The sequence below is a fragment of the Rattus rattus genome, chromosome 1 (genome assembly GCF_011064425.1).
Source record: "Rattus rattus isolate New Zealand chromosome 1, Rrattus_CSIRO_v1, whole genome shotgun sequence".
Lineage (NCBI taxonomy): Eukaryota > Metazoa > Chordata > Mammalia > Rodentia > Muridae > Rattus > Rattus rattus.
The window spans coordinates 230,058,483-230,086,129 of NC_046154.1; the positions used below are offsets into that span (position 1 = coordinate 230,058,483).

General features: G+C 41.9%; 1 protein-coding gene across 1 annotated transcript in view; it reads right to left on the reverse strand.

Moving 5' to 3' along the window:
• The window catches only part of Sntb1 (syntrophin beta 1), a 262,065-nt gene that overhangs the window by 21,828 nt on the left and 212,590 nt on the right, over window positions 1-27,647 (reverse strand). The window contains exon 4 of the mRNA XM_032915591.1: window positions 10,918-11,057. Coding sequence (XP_032771482.1) covers window positions 10,918-11,057 — 140 coding nt within the window. The remainder of the gene's footprint in view (window positions 1-10,917; window positions 11,058-27,647) is intronic.

Genomic DNA, 27,647 nt, shown 5'->3' on the forward strand with positions numbered 1-27,647 from the left:
CCTTTTGAAAAATATTTAGCAATCTCAAACAAACTTTAGCTAAGCAAAATATGTTTTCCCAGGGACTCATAAAAAGTAGAGGGGCGAAAATAGCTAAAGTTATACCATGCTTGCAGATGTCCTGAGTGTGCTTTTGTAAATAGGAAGTTCCTTGTAAACTGGAATTCCCAGAGCCCAGAGAGGCCACAGAAGCTTGTCAGTAGGAGAAGTAGGAGAGATGCTTGTAAACTTCTCTGTGGTGATGAACACCAAAAATATGGTATGCACAATTCTGGTACCACTACTGTGAAAAACAATCAAACTTTTATATTTGATATATATATATATATATGTCTATCTATCTATTTATCTATCTATCATCTATCTATCTATTTAATCACATATGTCTGGACTTTACACAAACAACAAAACAAGAAAACCTAACCAAATAAGTCAGCTCTAAAGTGGGTGAAGAAGGACCTCAATTTAGAGAGAACCCTTTCATATTGGCTGTGGTGCAGCCAATGTCAACCCTCTGTGTGTAAGGGAATACAACACCTGTGACAGTCAAAACAAAGCTCCTCACTGCTAAGGGGAAAGGAGGAGCTTCACAGGTGGCTTGGGCCAGACATTATATTAAATAAGGCTCTTCAATGCATTGCTCTAAGCAAAGTGGTAAATGAATGAATGAATGAGTACTATCCTTAGCTCATATGCTAACATCTTCACCACCATAGTTTGATCACATTTTAAATTAGGACCTCTATGGAACTGATTCAGGTAACAGTAGTCATAAAGAATAGGGCCCAAATCCCACATGATTAGTGTCCTCCTATGGAGAAACACTGAAGAACTGGCACTCTCTCCAGACATGTAGAAAAAGGGAGGTCATGCAAGGACCCTGAAGGAAGGTATCTGTTTTAAATCATCAAGAGGACCATCATCAGAAATGATGATCCTGGAACCTTCACCCTGGACTTCTAGCCTCTAGAGTTCTAGGAGAATGAGTTCCTAATAATTTTCCTTAGACTAACTGCAAGTTGAACACTCTGTTTCCCAAATTCTAAATTCAACATCATGAGCACTGACATGATACCAAAGTAGGAAATCCCAAATTGTGATCATGAAGTTGTTTCATGCATCAAAACTGTTGTATGGAGTTCCATTTAGGCTATGTGGATAAGATGCACATTTATCATAAATAAATTTTCTCTCTGTGTTAGGACTCCCTCTCTCAAATATCTCATTACAGACACACACACACACACACACACACACACACACACACACACACACACACACACACATTTCAAAATTCTAAGAAAAATTCAAGATGTATTCAACATAACAAACCCTGAATGTGTATCTTGTTTTGACTGACTAATACTTTAATTATATTGTCACTTTCATACCGTGGCAGACATTATTAACCCGTGCTTTTCTTTTCTTCACACACAAGTGAGATCAGAAAGAAGTAACCACCTCATGGTCATGTGGACTTTAAATGAAGCTTTACTATGAGTCTGAACTCAGGTCTGCCAAACCATTTACCTCTATCTTCCAGCAAATATAATTGGTTTTTGAAAGTATTTTTAAAGAAAAATTTCATTATTCATTTATTTCCAGTTAGCATGCAAAATAATGGGCTTCCTTTAAGCCATCACATGTGTGTCCCTGGGAAGTGCTCATAATCACACACCCCCAACCCTGTTTCTCTCTCTCATTCCCTTCCCCTCTCTGACTGTCCACCTCTCCACCTCCATTTTCTTTACCTGCATATGAGGGGTTAAGAAATTATTTTTGAGATGTTTTGTTTGCTTAGTTTTACTTTTGACTATTTTGGTAATTAGCCTTTAGAAGATGTCTTGGATTACACTATGGTGCCCACTTGTAAAATTAAGTTGGTCCCACCTTTGCAGTGTTTTAAAAAGGTAACAATGTATTTGTGAACACCATGTAGACAAAGGGTTAAAGCATAATATCTGAGCACTTATCATGTGCCAATCTTACTCTAAGAAGTGTACATTGATGCAATAATTATTGTCACAACCCAATCAGGTAGGGGTAGACAGCACCTCACTAATTATAGATGAGCAATATGAGGGAAAAAGATAGGAAACTTGCCTAAGATTACAAAGCTGGCATTTGGAGCTAAATTGTAAGCTTGTAGAATTTGCTACTTGGTGAACTATATCTGTGATGAGATGATACACATCAGTTCATAGAGAGCCAAGGAAGACTGCCATTACTAATAGAAACCTTCCCGATATTATCCACACTATGTGCTTACTTCTCAGGGGGACCAGAGGCCCCACTTTCTTTCATTACTAGATGGGATTTAGTGATAGAAAGTGCAGGAGTTAAGTTGCCATGAGAGCTCCTAATTAAGGACGTATTGTGATGGGAGTCCTCATGCTCTTCTCATCATGCTTGACCCTCGTGATAGACTGTATGATCTCAAACCATGAGCCAAAGAACCCATTTTTATCTGATACTTGGTCACAGTAAGAAAGAAGTATCTGATACAGGAGGTAACAAAAGATGTACTTGATGAATAAGAGGTTAGGGAAGCAGTCTACATTTCCATCCTAGGGGAGCCTCTAATAGACAAGTAGGGATCCAATTTATCTCTAGTTCCCACCCCCAGAACTTCCAGAAATGATTCTGTGAAGAAACTGAGAGCGTCAGCTCAGCCTCCCACCTCATAGGCCAGCTTTGTGTGCAAACAGAGAACAGCTGTAGTTACAGCTGGAGGGAACCCTTCCTTCCATGGCTAATTTGGAAACCCTGAATAGATTAGCATGGAGGCACCATCTTCCGACTCAATAGGGTGGGGAAAGGGCTTTGTTTTCATTGTCTAGTCTATGAAAGTCTTCACATAGAGTTTCTGGAGAGAAGCTGAACAGGATAAATGACCTGCAGTGACTGGTATCCAAGGTAAAAATCTATTAAAAACCCATTTCTCTAAAGCACATTGTCCCATGGGCTTTAGAGCAAAGACATCCCACTGAGTGCATTTAACAAATGAGGGAAGTTTCCAGGAGACAGGGAAGTTAGTTAGCCTGGAGGTGGGCACTGCTCTGGAAGGAGAGAGACCAAGCTGAAGATCCTTTGCTCTTACATTTCTAGACCACCACTCAGGAGCACATAGTGAGTTGCCTTTTAGCTGGAGGGAATGAGGTGCAATTGAATGGCTGAGCCATTCAAATATTCTGATCTTTCCAACTGCCAGATGGAGTTCAGAGTAATACCCATGGCCTGGACTTTATCCTTACATGTAGGTAGGTCTTGTATATATACAGAATGAATTTCATTTTTCAGCTCAATTGGTTAGCCCATGCTATTTGGGAGGATGATGAATTATGAGGAAGCATGCCATACCATTGGCTATTCTTTAAGATTAATGGTAAACACTAATATTTTTATATCGTGTTCTGTTCTAACCAGCTACACATATGTACTTGAAATGGTCTTCCTTTTTCATCCTTGTAGGGAGCGGCGCGGTAAAACAAAGATGGCGCCGACATCCAGTTCCGTCTGGTAGTAAATGACTTATCACGCATGCGCAGGCTTGTCCCTTTGCCAGGGCGGCTGTAGGATAATGAGGTGATCCGGCGCCCACCTGTGGTGAACAACGGTACTGCGCATGCGCGGGTTTGCACCTGGCGTCAATCTGGCCGGGGCGGTACTATGCTAATGAGGCGATTCATGCTCCACCAATCCCTGGAGGACAAGTAGCATCACCCCAGCCTGCTGTGTATATAAGGCGAGCACTTTTGCCGTTCGAGGTCCCCGTATCAGCAATGAAGGTGGTCCTGCAATAAAGGCTGTTGAGAAGAATCCGACCGTGTTGCGTCTTCCTTGCTGGCCGAGGTGGGTGGGACACATCCTCACATCAGATAAAGGTTTGTGGCTTTAGATTTCTTTATGTGATTTGCCCACAAACTCTCCTTGGCATGGCTGTTACTTGTAAACCTATAATCACACATTTTTGGCATTCTGTCCTGGAAGTTTTTCATGTCCCATTTTCTGTGCGCCACCATTTTTCCTTCTGGAGACTTGCTTTTAAGGGTCATCTGTCAGCTGTCAGTTTCTTTAGCAATGACCCTGAGCCTGGAGCTACTGAGCCTGCTTATACAGTCAGCATTACAACCTCAAAGATGATAGCTATCCAGCATCTTTAGCTGCTGAAAGAGGGCCAGCTTGCTAACTGAGTAGGGTTGAGACAAATTCTGAAGGAATGTACTGGTGCTCCTCAACTCATGATGGGATTGAATACTGATAAACCTAGCACACACCCAAAATATCAAGTTCACAACCCACTAAATATACTTACCCTACTTAATACCATAACTTAGCAACATAGGACACCAAAGAACACGAGTTATTTCTACTAAGGTACAATATTTGCATTATCATAATGTCAAAAAGTCAGAGGCTGATATATTACAAGTCAGGCACTGTATGCATAACAGTGCTCGTGTTGCAGGAAACACCGACGAATAGAGATTTTTGGTAGTTGGGGGAATGTTCTGGACATGTGCTGTCTATTGTATTAGCCACTAGCTGTCAGGAGCCATCTAGGAGAGGTCAAGGTTAGTGGGTAACTTTCCTGGAAGTGGCTCACCATTTTTGCATGGCTTATGATGGGTAAGCTCTGAGAGGCAAGGGCCTTAGAGATTCCATCTCAGGATTGCTTCTTGCAGCTGATATGTCTTTTCCTGTTACTATTACATAGTCTAATGATTTCTGGGCCTTAGCCCATCTTATTGGACAGAATTCCTGCTGATCAACAAAGGATAATTTTTATGAATTAATGCTATCTAGATGAATTAATGATTTTATACAATTCCTGGTTTGATTCAAATAATTTTAGGAAGAAAGTTTTAAGAGATGGTTTTAGTTGCTTTGCTTGAAAGATATAATAAAGTTATAATCAAGAGTAGAATGTGCCCACTCCTCATAAAATAGTAAGTAAAGGCTGCATAATAAGGAATACATGAGCTTTCATAATTATACTAAAAAAAGAAATAGTCTTGGGACAAATTTATGATCAAGGAAAAACATTCATTCTAAGTCAGATCCAAGGATGAAACCACAGGTGTGCACTATGAAAAAGTGAGGGCATGTGAAACTGATGCTTTGAACTTATAATGAGCTTATAAAGTGAAACACTGCTTTGAACTTAATATTAACATCTTTCTGTAACTCCCCTTTTGTGTAACATTTTATCTATGAGGTAATTCTTTCTTATGTAGAGAACTTTTTGTCTAAAAGCTACCAAAAGCTAAAAGCAACAATAAAACTTGTAGCCATTTCTGCTACATCCAGAACATGTGTGTCTGCATATGTCTATGTGTGTCTCTTTCTTCCTTTTCTTTTCTCTCTATTACACAATGAATTAATAAACTGAAAGCCTCTTACCTGGCCAGTCAGGACAAAGGAGAAAGGAACTCTAATAATTAGTACTTTACTTAACTCCCTGTGGCTGCCAGCAGGAATTAATTACTAAATGTATATCTGTCTGTCTGTGTATACATATGTACAGTTAAGAGTTAAAGGAGTTCAGAGTTTGTCGGTGGGTAGTCTTGCTAGTACCAGATAATTAAGTTTTCTTCTGCTTGTAGTATTGACCCTATTAACCAGTTGTCACTGCCACTGGGCTCATACACTGTCAGAATGACCCCAATTGGGAGTGCCATACTCCTTTTTGCTACCTGCCTTGGTTAACCCGCTGATGTCAAATCTGACTTTTGACAACTAGCTACATATGGCTACTGAGTGCTTGAATATATTTAGTAAGACAGAAATTACACTTTTAGTTTTATTTACTCTCAGTTTGCTGAAGTAAGAGTAAATGGCTAGGGGGTGCCATATTGGTGAATAAATAGTTCTCTGCAGGGTCAGGTGGAGGCTCCAAATCTATATCCTATTCACCTTGGTGGCTCCTGGTTCATCTCCTCCCTCCTTCCTGGTCCTCTTAGAATTGCCCATTTAATATTTCCTTTTCCATCAACCATTGTCCTCTCTTCCACCTCTGGTGAGCCTCTCTAGATCTTCCAAGTTCACTGTGATGGTTTGCATATGCTTGACCCAGGGAGTGGCACTATTAGAAGGTATGGCCTTGTTGGAGGAAGTGGGTCACTGTTGGGGTGGGCTTGGAGACCCTCCTCCTAGCTGCCTGGCGATGCTCAGTCTGTTTCTGGCTTCCTTCAGGTGAAGATGTAGAACTCAGCTCCTTCTGCACCATGCCTGCCTGGATGCTGCTATGCTCTTGCCTTGATTATAATGGACTGAACCTCTGAACCTGTAAGGCAGCCCCAATTAAATGTTGTCCCTTATAAAACTTACATTGGTCTTGGTGTCCACAGCAATAAGACCCTAACTAAGACATTCACCAAGTCAAATTATTGCTGTGATTGGTCACATTATGTTAGAGTTAAAAGCAACCTCATAGAAACAACTATGCCTACCAGAAACTCAAGACTTTGTGCCCTCATAGAAATGTGGCTTTATTTTTATCTATTTGTTTTTCTTTTCTTCATCATGGAATTAGAGTCATGTCTTAACTAAGCAGACACACCCCTGACCTTTATGACTTTTATACCAATGGTAAGAATATCTACTCTGATCACGTCTGTGATTGTTACTACCTCCCAAGACCCTCAGTGGTCCCCAGTGCTCAGACTGATGATAGCATACAAGCATAGTGAACAGGCTAACCTGAGTTGGCCTCTACTGGTTCCAGGATATGGCTCTCTTTCCTTTCCCTTCTGAGCCCTAGGTTCTGAATCTGGAGGAGGCACTGTACCACAGCCATGTGGAACAGATGTAAGAGCTCTGAGAAGGACTTATGCCAAGTGTTGGGCACCTGACCAGGATAGCTACTGATTCTCATTTCCTTGATCTGCAAGGTCATGTCTGGGGCTCTGACACCACTACACTATACTATATAGGAAACAAAGGGCTCTGTGGGTGCATTTATCTTCTTCCTGGGAAGCCTTGTCCCTTACTCTGGTTCCCACCAGCATTTTCTGGAGAGTTCCCACTCCAGCTTCAATTCAACCATTATTCTTCAGCCCCTCCTCCAGGCAGTGGTCAGCATTTTATTCTTGTTATATTTGGTATAGATAGTTTTTTAGCTGTTGGTGCCCATCAATATATTTTTTTCTGGGAGCTTGAACTTTATTTCACCTCTTTAGCTTTTACCCTAATTATAACTTCTGGCAAGTATGGGTATGTTGAGGAATGACTGACTGACCAACTGACTGACTGAATGAATGTATGAATGAATGAATGAAAATGCATTGGTCATCATTTCCAGAAGCTGTGAAGAAGAACCTGAGAATGAGCTGAAGTTAGTTTTATCTCCCAAAGAGTTACCTGGAAACTATTCTATTTCTACTTTCGTTCCTGACAATTGCTACGGGAGGCACCTGCTCATTCTCTTCTCTGAGTAATTGGAACCATGTCTATGCACTAATCTTCCTTTGGTTTTAGCTACAGGAATTCATTGTTATGTGAACCTGAGTGCTGTGGATGTAAATCACATAGTGAAGGTTGACAGCTTGAGTTAGTGTGGCATATCCCCACCACTGTGTAAGCATGTGAAGATGGTTACTCCAGCCTTTTATAACGCTGGTCTGTGCCTTAAGAATTAAATTCTGCCATGTCATAAAATACAGTCAGAGTTCATCATAGTTGTGTCCTCTTCCTTAAAGGCCTGCATCCTTAGGAAACAGGATTTTGAAGCATGGAACATCCAATCCATTTTTTTTTATGTTTATATTGATGTAGAGATGGCACTTCTTTCTTGAAAATCTCCTTGAAATTCACTGGGGGCCGCAAAATTTCTATTTTAAGTCAACTTTGCTGGTGTCTGCCATGAACTAGGGCAAGAATTCAGAAGAATTTCAACTCTGTTAAGTGTTGTCATTGTTGTCTACTGTTACAGCCTTTTCAACTGACTCTGGTTCTCTTTCCTGTGACTAAGTTTTGATTATAATTGTTATTAGGACTAGGGACTTGTGTCTACCTCAAGACCGATGCCTAAAGCTTAGGTGCACTCTGATGAGTCTGCTAGACCAAAGTCCAAAGGGGCCTTCCCCACATTGTCCAACAGTTCACCCAACAGAAAAGTGAGGGTTCTTACTGACAGAGATGAAGTCAGGAAGGTGAAAATTACGTTTACATGACCAACTTCTAAGAAAAATCACAGTGGCATAGAAAGAATTAGATTAGGACAGACCACTGTTATAAACCACACACAGAAAGGGCAGGAAGCAGAGGCCAGGCCTGGGAATTTTCAGCTACTTTAAGACAATGTTTAACTTTAATTCACTGTTTCCTAAGGATGCAGGCCTTTAAGGAAGAGGGCACAACTATGATGAACTCCGACTGTATTTTATGCCATGGCTGATTGCAATTATGCTGTAGTGAACATGGAAGATAGCTATCACTTTGAGATACCAGGTTTAATCCTTTTCAATACATCGCCAGAAGTGAGATTGCTAGGGCAAACAGTAATTTTATTTTAAACGTTGGAAGACTCTACACTGTTTTTAATAGTGGCTACCTCCCTCACTTTATAATCCCAACAACAGTGGAAAGGACTCCTTCAACCAGCATTTTAAAAAATTTCATTTTCTGTGGCCTGGAGAAGACACTCAGTGCTCTGCCATGGCCTCCTCCAGGGCTGTAGCCACCACTATAAGGAACAAATGTCTGATGAGGAGGTAGGATAGATAGAAAAACGGAGTGGTGCATGCACTATGGAGAGAGGTAGAACTGGAGATGAGATGGCAGTGAAATGTGAGAGAGAGGGCTGAAGTTAATAAGCTATCATCACCCAGTAGGGTCAGTAGGCTAGAATACAGGAGCCCAGAACTTATACAGACGCAGACTTGTAATCTCAGCCTCAGAACGTGTGTTCACACATGCATTCATGCGTGTGCATGAATATGTGTTATTCTGTTTTACAAAAAGGAAAGTTGGTTTGGTGGGGCAGTGTCTAGATGGCCTTTCCTTCAGCTTCTACTCTACTCTTTGTCCCTGCATTTCCTTTTGACAGGAGAAATTCTGGATTAATATTTTTGCAGTGGGTGGGTGGCCTCATTCCTCAGCTGGGGCTGGGCCTATCTAGTGAATATGGTCACTACAGGTTCTATCTCCCCTTTGTTGGGTGTTTTGGCTAAAGTCTTCCCTGTTGGGTCCTGGGAACCTCTTGGGTCCCTGGCATCTGGAACTTTCTAGTGGCTACTCTCAGTTCCTCCTTCCCCACTGCTACATACCTCCTTTCAAATTCCTGACCCTCTGTACTTCTCCCCCATCTCCTTCCCTATCTTAACTGGACCCTCTTTTCCCCTCCCCCTCCTCTTTCCCTCCCAGATCCCCCTCTCCCTCTACTTCCAGAGATTATCCTTCTCTTTCCCCTACTGAGTAGTACTGTAGCATTCACACTTTGGTGTGATCTTCTTTCTTCTTGAGTTTCATGCAGTCTGTGAGTTGTATCGTGGGTATTCTGAACTTCTTTTTGACTTATCAGTGAATACATACCATGTGTGTTCTAGAAGTGCTTACTGACAGGAGCCTGGATAGCTGTCCTCTGAGAAGCTCTGCCATAGCTGGACCAATACAGATGTGGATGCTTGTAGCCAACCATTAGACTGAGTGTGGAGACCCGAATGGGGAAGTTAGGGCAAGGACTGTAGGAGCTGAAGGGGGTTTGCAACCCCATAGGAAGACAACAATATCAACCAACCAGACCACCCAAAGCTCCCAGGGACTAAACTACCAACCAAAGATGGAGGGACCCATATCCATCTGAATATGTAGCAGAGGATGGCCTTATCTGGCATCACTGGGAGGAGAGCCCCTTGGATGACCCAGGATAGGGGAACGCTAGGCCACTGAGGCAGGAGTGGGTAAGTAGGTGGGGAAGCACCCTCACAGAGGCAGGGGGAGGGGGAGGGGAAAGGGTGCTTGTAGAGGAGAAACTGGGAAGGGAGATAACATTTGAAATGTAAATAAATAAAGTAACCACTAAAAAATTTAAAAGTTAAAAAAAAGGAAAGTTCAGCTAACTAAAATAAGTCAGAAACAGAAGGACGAATGCTGAGTGACTCAACTTAAATGGAGAGTTTAAATTGTCAAGTTCATGGTGATAGAGAGTCCAGTATCTGCTACCAGGAGCTGAGCTGAGGAAGAAACTGGTAGGTGTTGGCCAATGTTTCCATCATGCAAAATAAAGAGGAACTTCCTGAAAGTGGTGAATACACAATATGACATCGATTGTGGGATGGTTTTGTAGAGGCAAACGTTCCTCTGTGCCCAATTATATGCTTTGTATGTACTGTTTTGTGTGTGTGTGTGTGTGTGTGTGTGTGTGTGTGTGTGTGTGTATGTGTGTAAATCACAGACCAGTGAGGTGGTCTAAGAAAAGTTGCAATTCATACAAGCAGCTAGTACACAGTGGACACTCCAGGAAACAGACAGAGGAGGTGTTCCCACTTCCACAGGAACACCACACAGAGCAGGAGGAACTTACTTTAGGGAAATTCTTCACAAACCAAAAAGTCTCACGGCCTCTTTGCTGTGCTGGCAAGCGAAGACCCATGAATGATGACTTCATTTGGATACTAAGACTGGAAATATGAATCTAGCTCATTTCCAAGATCCAGAAAAAGTTCCAGTCTGGAACATCACACACATGTCCTGCCTCCATGCTAACAGATGAGTACTTTGTTGCTTGTCTCAATGTAGCCTTGCATTTAACCACAGATAGTAACATCCCTGGCTACATACGTACACCTATATGCTTGTGGAGCTCTCAGCCCCTGCCATACCATTAAACAGCACTAGAGTGTGTTGAAATAATCACAGTGGATTAAAACAACATCAAACTCACAACCCAGCACCCAAACCCGCAGTCAAAGCTACCTGGTGGCAAGAAGTGGGTACGAATGTACCGGGCTGAGCCAGGCCTCTTTCCTCCGAGGCATGCTGTCATAGATTAGAAGATCCTTCTCGGTCAGAACAACCAGGGCTGGTTTCCACTGTTTCTCACTCTCTCCGGGTACCTGAAACAGAAAGCAGAGAACTGTGATACAGCTGGAGGAGAGGGTGAACAGAAGAGAGACATCAGCACCCCTTCAATCAGAGGGCCGAGCAAAATGAGTGCCCTTCATTCAGTTCAGGCTTCTGTAGTTGAAATGGAAAGAAAGTACTCCTGCATGATCCTAGCCATTGCCGAACATTGAAAATATCTAATGTTTCAAGGGCCCTAGATGCGCTGTCTGTCCCTCTGAGAAGTAGCATAGCCGCTGCACAGCTCACCTGTCAGTCAGCGCTGAATTGTTATTTCACAGTGGGAGGCAAATGCTTTGGGGAGTCAGTGTTCTCATCTCCTGCTCTAGTAGAGCACATTTATTGTGAAAAATTTGAACAAATTTCCAAAGGCACTGAAGAATATCCTGGGGAGCCATGTGTATCCTCACTGGGGTGTGAGGCAATGCTTAAGCCTTGCTCTGGAATTCCTCCAGGGACTTAGGCATGACTTTAAAATTTCTCTTCTTCCTTGACTGTTCAGTCTTACTCAATGAAGAATACATACTTAACTCAAGGGCCGGGATGACCAAGCAGGAACAGGACAGAGAGCACCAATTGCGTAATGGTACCAGATACATTTTTGCATCCCTTCCAAGGCTGAGCCCTGCAGTGATCACGGTGAGCCATTCTTTTGGCCCAATGTTGAGTCCCTCAAACTCTTCTGTCCATGAAACATGGGGACCCAGATTAAACTTGTTGGGAATGCAGAATCTCAGGCCCATCCAGATGTGTATTTATTGGGGTGTACAGGTTATATGTTTGCTCCTTAAGGATTAAGAAGCACTGCTCTAAGTTAGGCCAAAGGTTCTCTTTGACAGAGTTAGTTCCTCAGTGCAGACAATTTTTGCCTAAGCCATCACTCCAGGTCTATTAAGAATACAAGTAAAGCTAACCATAAGCCCAATTCATATTATCGCTCATTTCTCCTCTTCTGCATTTTAAAAGTATGTATGTATGAATTACATATTTATTTATTTATTTATTTTCCCCATGCATTCTTTAGCATGCATGTGGAGGTTGGAGGACAATTTGCAGGAGTCAGTTCTTTCCTTCTACCATGTGGGTTCTAGAGATCAAATTTATGTTGTTAGGCTTAGAGGTCACCATCTTAACCTGCTAAACCACCTTGTCTGCCCATTCCTTTCATTCTAATAATTTATCATTTATATATACTCTATATCGTATGTATATATATAATCATTACTATATATGTATATAATATAACCATTACTATATATTAAAATAAATTTTTACATATTGATTGAAATGCATTTTCATTTCTATATACTGCTATATTTTTCTCTAGAGACAGAGTTTCACCTAGGCTGCCTCCTCCTGCTCCAGCCTCTTACGGGCTAAGATGACAGACTTACACTATGATGCCTGGCTGCAGTGTCACATTAAGTACCACAGAGAAATCTGCACAGAGAGGGAGACACATGCATGTGGCCTCTTTTCCCACCAGCACCATGGCCAGTACAGTAGTATCAAGTGTCCAAAGTAGAGAAAACGTGGAGCGTGGAGCTCAGGTTGACTTTTCTAAGTTCTCTGTGTAACCTGAGGACAGTTCTGGTGCTCATGAGTGGTCTTCTGTTGCTTCCCTGCCGATGCTGAGAAACACACATACTCCCAAAGGTGAGCAATGTGGACCCTGCAGCCAGGAAGCCAGAGCACCAATCCTGCTCCACAGTTTGCTAGCTGTCAATCATCTGATTCCTTTTGTATTTTAATTTCTGCATGTGTAAAATGCTCAGCCTCCGAGCAGAGGACGGTGTGAAGATTCGCTAGTTAACATCTGTAGAAGACTTAATGCAGCACAGAGCAAGCACCAGCGAGGTACTGGATGAGTAGCCTGATGCTACTCAGGTGATTAAATGGGGGCAGTGAGTATGATGTGCTTAGCAGCTGACAGGTGACAGAGACATTGTATGTAGTGCATCTATTAATTTTTAAAAGCAATGTTGAAAATGTGTGCTTTAGACATAGAATGAATAAAATGAAGACAATGTCTTTCCTGGGGGGAAATTGTAAGACAAATCAATGATACCTTTTATACCATCAATGTAATGTTTTCCCCCTACTTTTCCCAAGCTCCCTGCCCTGGAAGAACTCTTCTTTAGCATTTAATACACTGCTGCTTTCCAGCAATTCCAAACCAAGACTTGCTTCCTAAAGAGCAGCCCCACCTTACTGTGTGTAAAGCTATTTATACTAGAATGTGAATGACTGCCTGGTGGTTTATCTCCTCCCCCTTTAGTATTTTATGCACACCAAAAGTATCTACCTTTAGCTTATTGATTTCGCACCACTTTTCTACAACAGAGCAAGAACATCTGCAAAAGATCAAAGTAGATCGAGAAGGAGAAGTCCCAGACTCTACAAGGTGAATGAGCTATGCATCTCAAGGCAATTCAGTTGTGGTTTGGGGAAATAGATGGAAATAAAATTTTCCAGCCTCTACATTAAACTTAGTAAATTACCTTTCCAGGTCATTAACTAGGACTGGAGAAACTACAAAATGATTCCCCCAGTGTGGCTATTTTACCTACCTAGTCAGCTCTGATCCATTAATGTTGACTGAAATCAGTCATTTAGATATGAACATGAAAAAAAAATCATGATTCTTCAGAAACAATTTGAAGTTTTCAGAATGAACCTGGGCGGTAAGTATTTATTAATGGCGGCAGGCAATGTGTCCAGTGATATGCATAGGTTTGAACCATTCCAAAGCCCTACATACTTGATGGTTTATTCAGGTTACCTATGTGATCTCTTAAAATACACTGTAAGAAAACTCTGAAGGGCTATTTTCCACCACCATCGTGTGTAGATCTGTTGTTTTCATACTGTATAAATTCTTCAGAGCAGTAGGCTGCCCACGAGAACAACTGACTTTGCAAGGGAAAAAACCATAGGGAAGAACAGGATTTTGGATGTCGGGGAGATGGCATAGTGGATAGAGTGGCTAAAGCATTTGCTATGCAAGCATCTGAATTTAAGTTCTAATCCCTAGGCCAACACAGGAGTAGGGTAGGCATAGATGCTACCAGTAATTCAGAGGTCACAGCCAAGGAATCTCTGGAGCAAGCTGGCTCTTGGCATGCTTCAAGTTCATCAAGACACTCTGCCTATTAGAGTAGAAAGCAACTGGAGAAGAAATGTTCTTGGGCTCGTGTGTATACTTCAGTGAATATGCTTCTCTCATAGGTATGACATACCATACCCATGAAAGGGAAAAACAAAACAAAGCAGGATTTTGACAAAAAAAAAAAAATCTCCCTATGAAACCCACACTGAAGCCCTGGAAGCACATTTTATTTATTTATTTTTGTTCTTGTTGGTTAGACTCAAGTATTTGTGCTATTGTTCTGGTGACAGCTTCTACTAGAAATCTATTCTCTCTGGCACTCAGACATAGGCCAATGTCAATGCAACAGTTCTGGGATAAAGCGTGATGTCACGTCTGTAGTAGCTGTAGCATTGTCCACCTCCACCCTGCATCCAGCTTTGGAAGCTGTAATTGTCAGTTTCTGACGCACTCGTGGCATTTATAATAAAGACAGAGAAGCACAGGCCACGGGAAGGGAAGACAGTCCATCCTGCAGGACCTCCGAAGTGGTGTCCTGGTGAACAGAGCCATTCTCACTTCCACACAGCATCTGAGGACAGATTTGCACACCGGTACAAAGGATGGGAGGAGTGGTGAGAACTGACGGGTGGTGGAAAACAAAAAATGGAAACAGAGAGAATTGTGGCAAATGAAGCTCTTGGGACCGCATTCCCAATGGGTCCCCAAAATCAAGTTCAGGGTTTGCAAACTTTGTGAACTTGGGTCCCCTGTTTAGATTAAACTATAAAATAGAGCTTTGTGAAAAACCACAGGCAGTTGGTGTGGAGTTGTGTGCTGGTGGGGTGCTGACACCTCATTAACTTTAAGTCTTTATCTGTTACCCCTGAGAGTGGTTCCTATTGATCCCGGAATAGCATTTGAAAGACACTGACCTTGTCACCTATGAAATATACAGAATATTCTTCCAAAATGACACTTTTATCAACACCTTTTGAGGCTACTTCCTTAGAAGGGTGGCTACTGTTAATACAAAGTCAGTCTTTAAGATTAAAGAAATTACTAATAATACCCATGGAGGGTATCACAGAGTACCTTGCACAGCGAGCAAGTAAATCTTAGTATTAGCTAGAGTGACTATTCGCTATTAAGAAGTATAGTGGTGGCAGATTCAAGATATGGATGGACTAGAACAAGGACTGCATGCCTCTTCTGACTTGATGTCCTCGTTGGCCAATGAAAAAGTGGGTTTGAGTTAGTGTTAATGGTCTTCAAAGTTCAATCATTTTAAAACTCCCCCCCATCTCTCTCTGTCTCTCTGTCTCTCTCCCTTTCTCCCTCCTTCCTCCTCCCTCTCTCTTTCCTTCGTGTGTGTGTGTGTGTGTGTGTGTGTATGTGTGTGTGTGTGTGTGTGTATGTGTATGTGTGTGTGTGTGTGTGTGTGTGTACACCTGTGGTGATCTGGAGGTCATACAATACTTAAGGGAATTGGTTCACTCCTGCCACAATGTAGGATGCAGGGGTTGAACTCAGATCTTTCATCCATCTTGGCAGCAAGCACCTTTAGCCACTGAGCCATTTCACCAGCCCCAAACTCAATTTGTTCCTTTTGCTTTAAAAGTCTCTGCTATAAAGCCACAAGGATTCTTGGTTTGTGATTCCTCTTTGTTTTAGATCTCTTTAATCCCTCATGTGACTCGGTCTTCCCAACACTCATTTCCTACTTCCTTTTTAAGCAGCGGTAGTAGAACAGGGTCATGATCTTTGAAGTTAAAAAAAAAAACCAAAAAACTTGCTTCAGAATCTTGTTCTGCCACTTCCCAGCTGAGGGGTATGAACAGAGTCCTGAACTGCCAGGTAACTTGTCCCTCAGACGCTGAAATGGCCTCCCTATACGCACACTTTGTGAAGACGAAGTGAGAAAGGTAGGGTGGGTGCTGAGTGTGCTGCGTTGTCCCCGTGCCATGCTTTGGCTCTGGGGACTGACCTAACTAGGCTGGTGAGTGAATGAGGAAAAGACAAACATATGGGAATATAGAAAAGCTGCGAGGGGGTGGTCTGGGATATCGGGTGAGGAGCCACAGCACCCAGGGAGCTCAGAGTGTTTATTATGTACATTTGGACAGGGAGGCAGGATTACTACATAAATATAAACAAGGTGGGAGGGTTACTGTGCATAGCTGAGCAAAGAGGCAGGTTTAGCTCGCCTCAGTAGGCACCGTCTCTGTAGGGGAGCACTCTTCAGGCTTTAAACGTTCGAGGATGGAAAGCTGTGTGGATATTTCCTATGTCCACTGTCAATAATCACAATTGGACCCAAAGGTTTTACTATCTTCTGAGTGTCATCCAGGGAAGGTTTAGCCACTCTTAGAGGTCTGAGGCATTGGGGTCCTTGACATGGCCTTGCCCAAGTCAGACAACATACACTTTCCGAGCACTTCTTATTTCTTGCACTCCCATATCTCTCCTTGCTGCACTTTCTTTCCTACGTGGGCAGCTTAGAAACAAAGATCCAAATGTAGGGACAGTGACTGATAGCAAGGGAGAAAGTTCTGGAAAAGTTGATGACAATTTTTAAATTGGAGATGCTGGTTATCTTCGCTAACTCTTGATTCGTCTGCTTCCCCTTGGGTTGCCAACTCTTTGGAACAAAGGAAGAGATACAAGTGTAATAATAATCAGCATTTATCAGATTCAGAATGCTTCACAGACACCAGGTAATTAACCCCTGTCCCATCTTCAGGGACACTGTTACAGATGGGACACAGGCAAAGTGCTCAGCAAGGCTGCTCACATCTCCAACTTCTAGCTCTGGCTAAACAATATGGAGGATCCAGCAATCAGGAGCCATGCACAGTTAAAGAAAGGAAAACAGGAAGGCAGAAAGGACAACTTAAATTTTAAAGAAAGGGACATGGGGAGATGACTTAAAACACTTGCTGTGCAAACCTGAGGAGCTGAGTTCAGATTCCCCACACTGTAACAAACAGATGTGATGGCTTACATCTGTGATCCTCATCCAAGGGAGGCAGAGTGGGAGTCCTGCAGCTCACTGGCCATCTAGTATAGCTAATTGGTGAGCTCCAGGTTCAGTGAAAGATGTCTAAAAACATTCAGGTTGAGAGTGCTAAAAATAACAACATTGATCTCTGGCCTCCATATGTACATGCATGACACACACACACACACACACACACACACACACACACACACATACAAATGTCTATGCAGGAAACTAGGCAGAGGAGACAGGCATAGCAACTAGAAAAAGAAGGTATAAGAAAGTATTATCCAGACCAAATGTGGATGAAGATGTGGTGCCACTGAAATTCTCATATTTGTTTGGAATGCACAGTGTAGGGATTTCTTTGAAGGTCAACATGCACATATCATTTTGACTCAGCTACTTCTTGCATTTGTATGAAGCCAAGAGAAATTAAAATATGTGGCTGTACATGATGCTTAATTTTCACTGTAACTTGACCATGGATTTAGAATCATCCAGGAGACATACCTTTGGGCACGATAGCATTTTCAGAGAAGAAGAACTTCAGAAGAAGAACTGAGGAGAGAAGACTCATTTGGACTCAAGACACCACCGTCCCATAGGCTACCATCCAAATCTCAATAAAAAAGAGATAACAAGTGTACTACCAATACACATCACTCCTTGCACCCTGCCCATGGACAACGTTGAGCAGCTGCTTCAAGTTCCTGTTACCATGCCTTCTCTACCACAATGGGCTGTGAGCCAACACATACTCCCTTCCTTCAGTGGCTTTCACCAGATCTTTTGTTCCAAAAATGAGAAAAGTAACTAACATGCCATAGAAATACATAGGGACAGCCTTAACATTATTTTAAATATCTGTGTTCCCAGAAACAAATGTCTATCAATAGGTGAATACATAAACAGATGCTATATATCTATATAATGCTATATATCTATATAATGGGGAAAGAGGGCAAACAAAAATCAAAGAATGAACTATTCATGAATTCTATAACATAGATACATTCAAATAATTTTGCAATGTAAAAGCCAGCCACATATAAACTATATGTGGTGTATCGTTCAATTTACACAGAGTCTAAAAATATAAACTAATTCATTGTATAGTCATCTCTTGAGGAAGAAAAAAATTAGATATTGTTGTTTGGAAAAAACAGTTTCAAAATACTAATACATTACAATAAACTTTGCATTTTCCTAAGATATACACACGAAGAATTATCCATCGAGGATGGAATTCTAGGTAGTTTTGTTTCATTAGTTTACCATAAACCATGAACAAGCCTTGCAAATTAAATGATTAAATATTGTAGTAAAATATTTTAGAGAAATGCAGCTTCTCCCAAGATTGCCGAGAGAAGGGTACTGATGTAAGACTCGAGTTTACTGTTTAAACAAAATCACAAAATCACTGGACTCCCTGGGAGTCATGGCACCCTGTTCCCAGACTTCCTAGGGTGGAAGAGAGACAGGGAATCCATCATCATCAAGGGGCCGAAACCCAAAGCATTTCAGAGTTCCTTATTCCCTCTCCACATTTGCAAGCAGAGTTGATTTCTTATGAACTGTTGTATTTACCGAGTGTGTGAAGGTCAGATGCTAATACTCTCTAACAGGGACCTTTGGTGACTCTATTAGAGGTAACGTTGTGTTCAGTGGGACTTCGTAATGGAACCAACCTCAGGGCATAGCACATGTCCATTGAGATAGGCATGCAGCTTGGTTTTAAATCTCCTTTCACTGAGTCACATTAGAGAGAGATGAGTTGTGGGGCTCAGCAGAGTCTGCTCTCTTTTACCGAGCCACTCCCTACCCAGGGCCATGCCAATCCTAAGAACTTGGTCTCTCCACAGCTTGCCTCATCTGTTTGCCACTAATGCTGCAGCACACTCTGTGGGATTCTAGCTTGTTCTCTCATGCAAAAAGAAATGGTATTGGATCCCGTGACTTTTTCCATGTCTACCTGTGAGTTCAGGATATGTGGTTAAGTCGGAGTAATACCCCAGACCCATTTTCCTGGTGAGACTGTGACTTATCCTACGTTTAGGAGGGTTATCCGCCAGCTTTTCTCAGCCATGAAACCGAATGGAAACTGAATGGCAGCCTTGCTGCCACTTACTATGTATGGGGAGGAAGATTATTTCCCTCCCTTCTGTTCCTTTGTCCACCTTCTTCTAATTAATTTCCTTCAGCTACAGAGGTGTCAGTAGCCTGATTATTCCGATGGATGAACTATATTCAAATGTGTTTTAGTGATAGGCATAGTTACTCTCGTCTGGAGCCCTTGTCTGTAGGCACCCTCAAGTCTCCGCAACTGCACAGCTAGAGAACATGCACTGAGCCGATCCTAGCCTGCCCATCACTTCCCTTTGCAGACCCAGTATTCTGGCAGGCACAGCAGGGGAACATGACATACCACTTAGGTGTCAAGTTCTAAAAGGACTCATGATGAACCTGTGGCCCATGGTATGTGTGCACCCTAGGAGAGCTATGTATGAGACCTAGCACATGGTTTGTAAACTTTCCTAAGACATCATGAGAATTCTTTCAAATCAATTATCTTGTTCTCGAGCACAAATTTCATACAGAAAATGCCAGTTAAAATGTTGGATCTGGTCAGAAGTCTTAATACAGGGTTACTGTTAGTAAGCACTTCATATGGATCTAGGTTGGAAACAAGAGTAAAGAAAAAGGATGGATTGCTATTTTTATCCTAAATCCTATTCCGAACCACCATGTTGACGCTCAGAGAAATCGTGGCTATGAGCTAGGGCTCTGAAACGGGTTCTATTGTGTATCCATTTTGTCATCCACACTTTGAGCAATTTGTGTGCACTCAACCTGATTGCAACTAGAAGTTTGGTTTTTCCAGAGAAACCTCCATAGTCCTAAAATCCTCTTCATCCCGCAGACTCAGTTTTCTGCGTCTCCACTTGTCTGCCCTGGAAAACTTCTCCCAGATCACTCAGTTTCGGCCCTGAAAAACCCTTGAGGCATCTATCCGGTTTAGAGTCAAATGCATGTTTGTTACCCACTATCAGAGCCCTGGACCACCAGGAAACATCCTGGGCCCTCCTGCAGGGTGTGACCACCTGACCACCTTTTTTTTTTTGGGATAGTTTTAAACGTGAGCTGTTTAGAATGAAGGCCTATGGTTTGCATGAAGATACTTTCTTTCTATCACTTAATAATGCCTCATTCTTCTCAACCTGTGAGCACCTCCTTTTAATCTTGTTTACTCATTTGCTTAGCTCCTTCTTTTCCCAGGAAATTCCAAAAGTAAATTTCAAAACCATGCGCTGCCTGAATTATATGACCTTACTGGACTAAGAGTGAGATTGTTTGCAATTTGTTAAATCTTTGGATCTTCTATAAACAGTAGTAAGTTAGAAGGGCAATCGAGAGAAGAAGCTTGGGAGAGAACTTGGGCACATTTATTGGGTTGAGACACGTAAAGCTGGGGGCTTAAAGGTTTACAGCAGGAAAATAATTCTATTAATCAGGGGAGAGTAAGAAGTGTGTGTGGGGAGGTTGGGGGGGATGTTGCATAAGACAGCCTGTGCCAAGATCAGCCCAGTTCCCCCAATCCATAAACTGAAATGGTATCGCTCACACTGTTATCTTTGTGGAGACAGGGCCTTTGTGGATGCAATTTATTATGTTAGGATGAATTTCTATAGGACAAGGTTGGACTCCATATTAGTTACAATTCTGTGACAGAACACCTGGCAAGAGTGGACTTAGGTGAGGAGTGATCTATCTCAAACAGTTAGAGGAGATACAGTTACCACAGCAAGGAAGTCATGGCCAGAGGACCATGACTGGTCAGTCATGTTGAGTCCTCAGACAGGAATCAGACAGCAATGCACATTGGTACTCAGCTATCTTTCCTCTTTATATTCAGTCCTAGACCTAAGCCCGTAGATTTGTGCCATTCACACTCTGTGTGGGCTTCCCCATCTCAATTAACTTAATCTAGAAATTCCCCAACAGACATTCCCAGAGATTTGTTTCCAGTATGATTCTAGACCCATCAAGTTGACAAGATGCTACATCTTCAGGCCAAAGGATGTCAATCTCAGGGTGACTTAGCAGCTAGCGAAGAAACACACGCCATAATCTTTGTCATGGTGCTAAAAGAAAATTACCCTAGTACCTCGACCTTGGATTTCTTGCTTCTAAAATTGAGAGACAAGTTTCTATCATTAAGCCATCCAGTTTGTGGTTCTATGTTCGGCAATCTTAGCGTGAAAATGCAAGCACCATGCGATGTTACCAATGCTTTGAGGCATTTATTATTATCCCCATGTAGCAGCAGAAGAAATCATGCCTCTGAAAACTCATTTCACAGCCAAGGTTAAAAGCTTGGCGCTATAAAGCCACTGGTGTGCACTCTTGTAGTTAAAACTTGTCCTATTTCCAGATCATAAATTGCCTTCCACAAGAAGTAAACGAGGAATTCCGTGGGAACATCAAGAAATCTGTGGGCAGAAGACAGCTGGGGAACACAGAAGGACAGCCTCCTGCAGGCTGGAGTACCCAGGACCCAGCTCACAGCAACCAGGCAGCACACCATGCTCCCCTGGGACCTTCCTGTCAGTCTGTCTTTCTTTCTTATTTCTTGGCACATGGGATTACACTCTGAGCAGACAGCAGTTTGGTCCAAATTCCTAAATTCCTTTCTTGGTAATCAAAGCTCTTTATTTTCTAAGCCTCATATCTGATTAAAGTAATTCAAGACCAAGGTGTAGATGACTCACAAGTTTCAAGTGTTGCCTCTATTTATAACATGAAGAGTGACAAAATTAGTCACTCATGTTTACTCCTCATTGAAAAAAATAGACGGAATAATATTCAGATCGTGGCTTGTTATCTGAGGGAGGAGAAACCTTCTGAATTTGATTTGTGTTTGCTGTATTGCTACTTTAGCACACCAGGCTCTTTACTGGGGCGTTTACCCCAGCTCCAATGTTCGCACACCCTTTGAGAGCTGAGTGTGGCTGAATGGGCTGTGCAGCCTTACAAAAGGCACGCCTCACAAGTTGAGCAACACAGGACTTGTGGATAGAGTAGCCTAAGGAACCACAGTGGGGAGTTTGTTACTGCAAAGCTTTTCTATGTAGCTAAGTACCTACAGGAAGTTAAGTTTTGGCTCACGGCAGAGAAGTACTGGATACAAACACTGGCTTCTGCAGCATGTCAGAGACTGTGTTAGCCATGAAGTCTCTTAGTCAAGGAATCACAAGGTATGATATCAGCAACTAGCTGTAAGAAGACTACTGGACTCTGGCTTCTACTGCTTTGGCCTACCAACTGCTGGGATCACAAGCACAAGTCACTACAACTTTCCAATATTTCAAGAGCATGCAGGAAAATGGATGCTTGTATATGAACTTTGACTATTTTTAGAAATTGTTGTGTTATTTTTCTTGTTCTCTGCTTCTGGAAGTCTAAAGCCCTAGAGCCAAGGTGTTGGCATGTTGGCCTCCTTTTGAAGTTTTTCAGGGAATTTCCCTAACTTTCACAGCTTTCAGAGCCTCTCCCCTTGCTCAGCTCCTCAGCCAGCATGCTGCCATATTTCCTCCTGTGTTCTTTGCCACCATATTTTCTCTCAACTCGGACACACTCATGCCCCACCAAAGGATACTTAGGTAGTTCAGTGTGGCCTTCCATATCTTTGGATCCTAAACTTAATCACATTTACACAGTGCCCTTTCCCACCTAAGTATAAAGTAATGTTATTGTTATTGTAGGTTGAAGGAATTGGGGTAGCAGCTTTGGAAGAAAGCTTCATGCAGACTAGCTTGGTCAGCAACTCATTCAAGTTAGATGAACAATGAATGGAATGGAATGAAAGGTGATCAAGTCTTATTTTAGATTTTTCCTCTGTGCTACCTCCAACTATAAAAAGGAACATGGTAAATAAGACAGACAAAATATCAACAACTAGGGTATCTGTGCTTGAAGGCTTATTGTTTTTTCTTTTATATAAAATTAAAAAATCCCTGTAGTAAGAAAATTTAAGTAACATGGAGGCAAAGGAAAATATATCTGTGAGACAGATTTGTGCTCAGACTGACAGCTAGCTATTAAATGATTAGCACCAATCTCCTCAGAAATATGAGGCACGCACATACATAGTCACCTCTAGGGTCATGTTTTATATATCAACTTGACGAAGGTGAGGGATTCAGCATAGCTGTTAAAAGACTGTTTCTTGTTGTTTCTAGAAAAGAGTTCCCTCTGGATCAGTTGACTTAGGGAAAAAGTGTCAACCTCGTGAAAGGAAACGGATATCATATTTTCAGGGAGAACAAAACAAACGAACAAAAAAAGGGCGGGAACCAGTCTCTTGCTTTGGTTCTGGAAACAAGACCCAGTCTTCACACATGACAATGATACACTGTACCAGTGAACTACTGTGCCAAGCCCACATCACTGTTTATGTGTGTATTTGTGTGTATGTATGTGCGTATGTTTGTGTGTATGTTTGTGTGTGTTTGTATATGTGTGATTGTGTGTGTGTGTGTGTGTGTGTGTGTGTGTGTGTTTGTGTATTTGTGTGCTTTCCCATTGTGTTTAGCAGATCCTGGCTGAGGAACAGTGGAAGTCCTGCCTGCCCAGGTCTCTTAGGCTTTCCATGAACATGTAAATTATTCCTCCAGAGCATTGATCGAGGACTTAGAAGCGAGTGATCCAGGGGCTCTGCCATGGACAGCCTTCATTCACCCATGGATCCAATTCCATTTCCCTTTACCAGATGTGAGCTGTCCATGGCCATCTTCCAGAGATGGATGAAAGACTGCTTATCACCTGTGACGCTCATGGATAATTAAATTAGACTCCCCTCAGTCTGGTGGGCAAAGCTATTTTATACTTTCATTAACTCTAAAGGGCCATTTCAATTACACTCCCTGTTTGGTTAACAAGTTGTCTTTGACTTACAGCCCAGGTCTTGACACCCAGGAAGCATGCTCTTTAAAGGGTGCTGACAGGGAATAGACATTCTCCCCACCTCTCCTTATGACATTTTTTTGAAAGACAGATGTCATTATCTTTAAACAACAACAAAAGCAGGCTCTTTGAAAAACAGTTTCTGTTTTAATGTCCTGTTTTCAGAGGAGAAAAGAAAAAAAGAAAAAAGAAAAGTTTTTTGAAGGAAGAAAACCATTACCACACCAGTTAGTTTTCTGTCAAGTCTTAGTCTGACCCAATGGCTCTTTAGTAATCTTGAACATCCTAATGTTATGGGTAGATCAGAGAAATATCAACATACTTGTTCCTAGTTAAATCTATCATCAGTTATCACTAAACCATCAAACAAAAACAAAGAAAAGTTCGTTTTAGAGAAACCTCAGAACTGTGAGAGGACTAAGAAGCAATCAAATCCCAGGTTTACTTTTCTTCTGCTAGTCCTCCGTAAAATCTGCCCTACTGACACTGTTCACGTTTTCCTCTGACATGCTAGAAAGGATGCAACCTAGTGCCACAGATATAAATATTTTAAAAATGGAAACAAATAAGGCCTATTTATTTGTCTGTCTGTCGGTCTGTCTTTGTGTAGGCCAAGGAGCACATGTAGAGGTGAGAAGACCACTGATATGAATGTTTTTGCCCTCCAGTCTGTAGGTCCTGTGGATGATACTCAGATCAGCAGGCTTAGTGGAGGGCATCTTTACCTGCAAGCCACCTCACCACCACCTATTATCCCCACAAGATCTTATCTGCCACTTCTAGCTTGCAGCTCAGCTCAGTTCCTTTCCTTGTGACTGATCCTGAAAAAGGGCCTTATCTTTCCCATGATTTCCTCATCTCTAAGTGGGTGGGGTATTAAAACTCCCTCTTCTATCTGGCTTCTATAGACCAGGATGAATTCAGACAGAGTATATAAGGGGATTATAGTAGTATGTTTTAGCCATGACAGAATAAGTTCTTAAAACCCAGGATTTCTCACAATTTCATCTGTAGTTCACTGGTGCCTGATTTAGTACATATGCTATTTACAAATCCAGAAAACTCCTCCTAGAATCTATTATTGGACGTTGCTGGAGGCATAATCTGTATTTAGAGCGGGAACCGTATGTGTGTCTAATGCAAAGAATTGGGAGCAATGACTGCCATCATCATTGTGATCTTGGATGTGGTACTCCTCTTCTCCTAGAGATTTCTAATGATCTGGATGATTGACTTCCTTGTCTCTACATTAGTGGGTACCTATTACAACTAGATTCTTTGTTTTTCTATAATTCATTTATTTTTTATTCACATTACACCCAGCCCCCTTTGTCCTCTCCTTTCAATCTCACCCTTGCAAATCCCACCCCAAATTGTCCCTACCCCTTCTGAAGACCCACCTTGGGTATCAGCCCACCCTGGGACATCTAGTCCTAGCAGGACTAGGCATATCCTTTCCAACCAAGGCCCAACCAGGAAGTCCAGGTAGAGTAAGGGGATCCAGTGGAAAGGACAGAGATGGGGACAGCCTCTACTCCAGTTGTAAAACTGGATTCTTGAACCATATATCCAGTGAATCCTGATGTATAGGGATTAAGTATGGCAGTCTGTTTCTATGTCTTAGAATGTTCTTCTCCTTTGGGATGCACTAGTCCAGCACTTATTTATCTCCTGGGTGACAACCCCTTTGTTATTTAACCATTTAGCCAGTTTCTAGGGCACCGAGGTAAGTGCTTGTTGAGACGTAGTGGCATATACCAGAACATACACACCAATGTAAGAAAATCTTCACGGATCTCCTCTTCCTCATGAATTTCTGGTAATTCATTTGGTTGCTTTTCTGTAGTTTTTTCAAATTACATTCACATACTGCTGTCTCATTTTTGCTCCATTAACTTTTGTTGTTATGGGGATACATGTTACTTTGGGCAACTGAATTAGCTCTTTCTGCTTTAATACATAACTATAGATTGAGCAGTCTAGAAAGGAAGGAAAGAAGGAAGGAAGGAAGGAAGGAAGAAAGAAAGAAAGAAAGGAAGAAAGAAAGAAAGAAAGAAATGCATTTCTTCAGTTCAGGAGGCTGAGAAGCACAAGGTCAAGGAGCTACAAGATCCAGTGTCTGGTGAGGGCTTGGTTTCTTTTTTCCTTGCTATGCTCATGAGCCACATGCTCCTTCCTAGAGTAAAAAGGTCATGAGGAGAACTTTAAGCATCTTTGAATAGTGTACAAAAACTCCAAGGAATCAAATGAAGCGTGCAGCATTCCAAACTAAAAGTAGAGTCTTTCAGGGTTTAAATCTTTCCAGATATGGGCATTTGTTCTGAGCAACCTTGTATCTAGTAAGGCTTTTTACAATGGCTCTTTTACAAAATTACCATGATGTTAATTAAATATAGTCTTGAATTTGTAAAACTGAGAAAGCAATAATTCTCAAAACCCAAAAGGACCTTTTTTTTCTGCAAGAGCAAGGTCTTTTATGATTTTCTTTTCTTCTATCTTGCTTCACCATGTTTCCATTCACCCAATACATGTGTAGTTAGCACAGACTGTGTCGCAGGCACTCTGTAAAGTGCCTCAGATAGGAACAGACAGTCAGAGCAAGGGTCTAAAGAAATGAGAAGAATGAAAAAGCTAACTTGACCATTGTTACAAAGAGATAAAACGATGCCTATGATTTAAATGCACTGAAAATCTATTATAAATCACGTTTAGGAATACTGCATTTACTGTCCAGTGACAAACAATGGTACAGTTCTGGGGATAGTTGTCAAACTCTAGACTAGATTTTGTTGTCTACAATCTCAGGTATGTCATTTATATCACTTGCAACTGTAGTATATTACTTTAGTGTACCTAAAACAACAATCTGATTCACCTATTAGGAAAAGATCTTCACTAACTCTACATCTGAGAGAGGGACAATATCCAAAATTTATAAAGAACTCAAGAAGTTAGATTCCAAAAAATCAGATATCCCAGTTTTAAAAATTGAGTATAGAGCTAAACAGAGACTTCTCAACAGAGGAATCGCAAATGGCCGAGAAACACTTGGGTAACTACTAGAAAGTCCCAGACACAAGGGAAATAAGAGGTTCCCAGGACCTAATGGGGATGACATTAGTCGAAATACCCAACAGCAGGGAGATAGAACCTGAAGAGACCATCTCTAGTAGATAGAAATGGGTCCCATTGGTGGGATGGGGCCACCTACCCATCTCAAAAATTTTAATCCAGATTGTTCCTGTCTAAAGGAAGTGCAGGGACAAAAATGGAGTGGAGGCTGAAGAAAAGGCCATTCAGAGACTGCCCCACCATGAAATCCATTCCATCTGCAGAAACCAAACCCCAACACTATTGCTGATGCCAGAAAGAGCTTGTAGACAGGAGCCTGGTATGGCTGTCCTTTGAGAGGCTCTGCCAGCACCTGACCAAGACAGATGCAGATACTCATAGTCAACCACTGGACCAATCCTGGTAACTCCAATGGAAGAGTTAGGGGAAGGGCTGAAGGAACTGAAGGCAATTGCA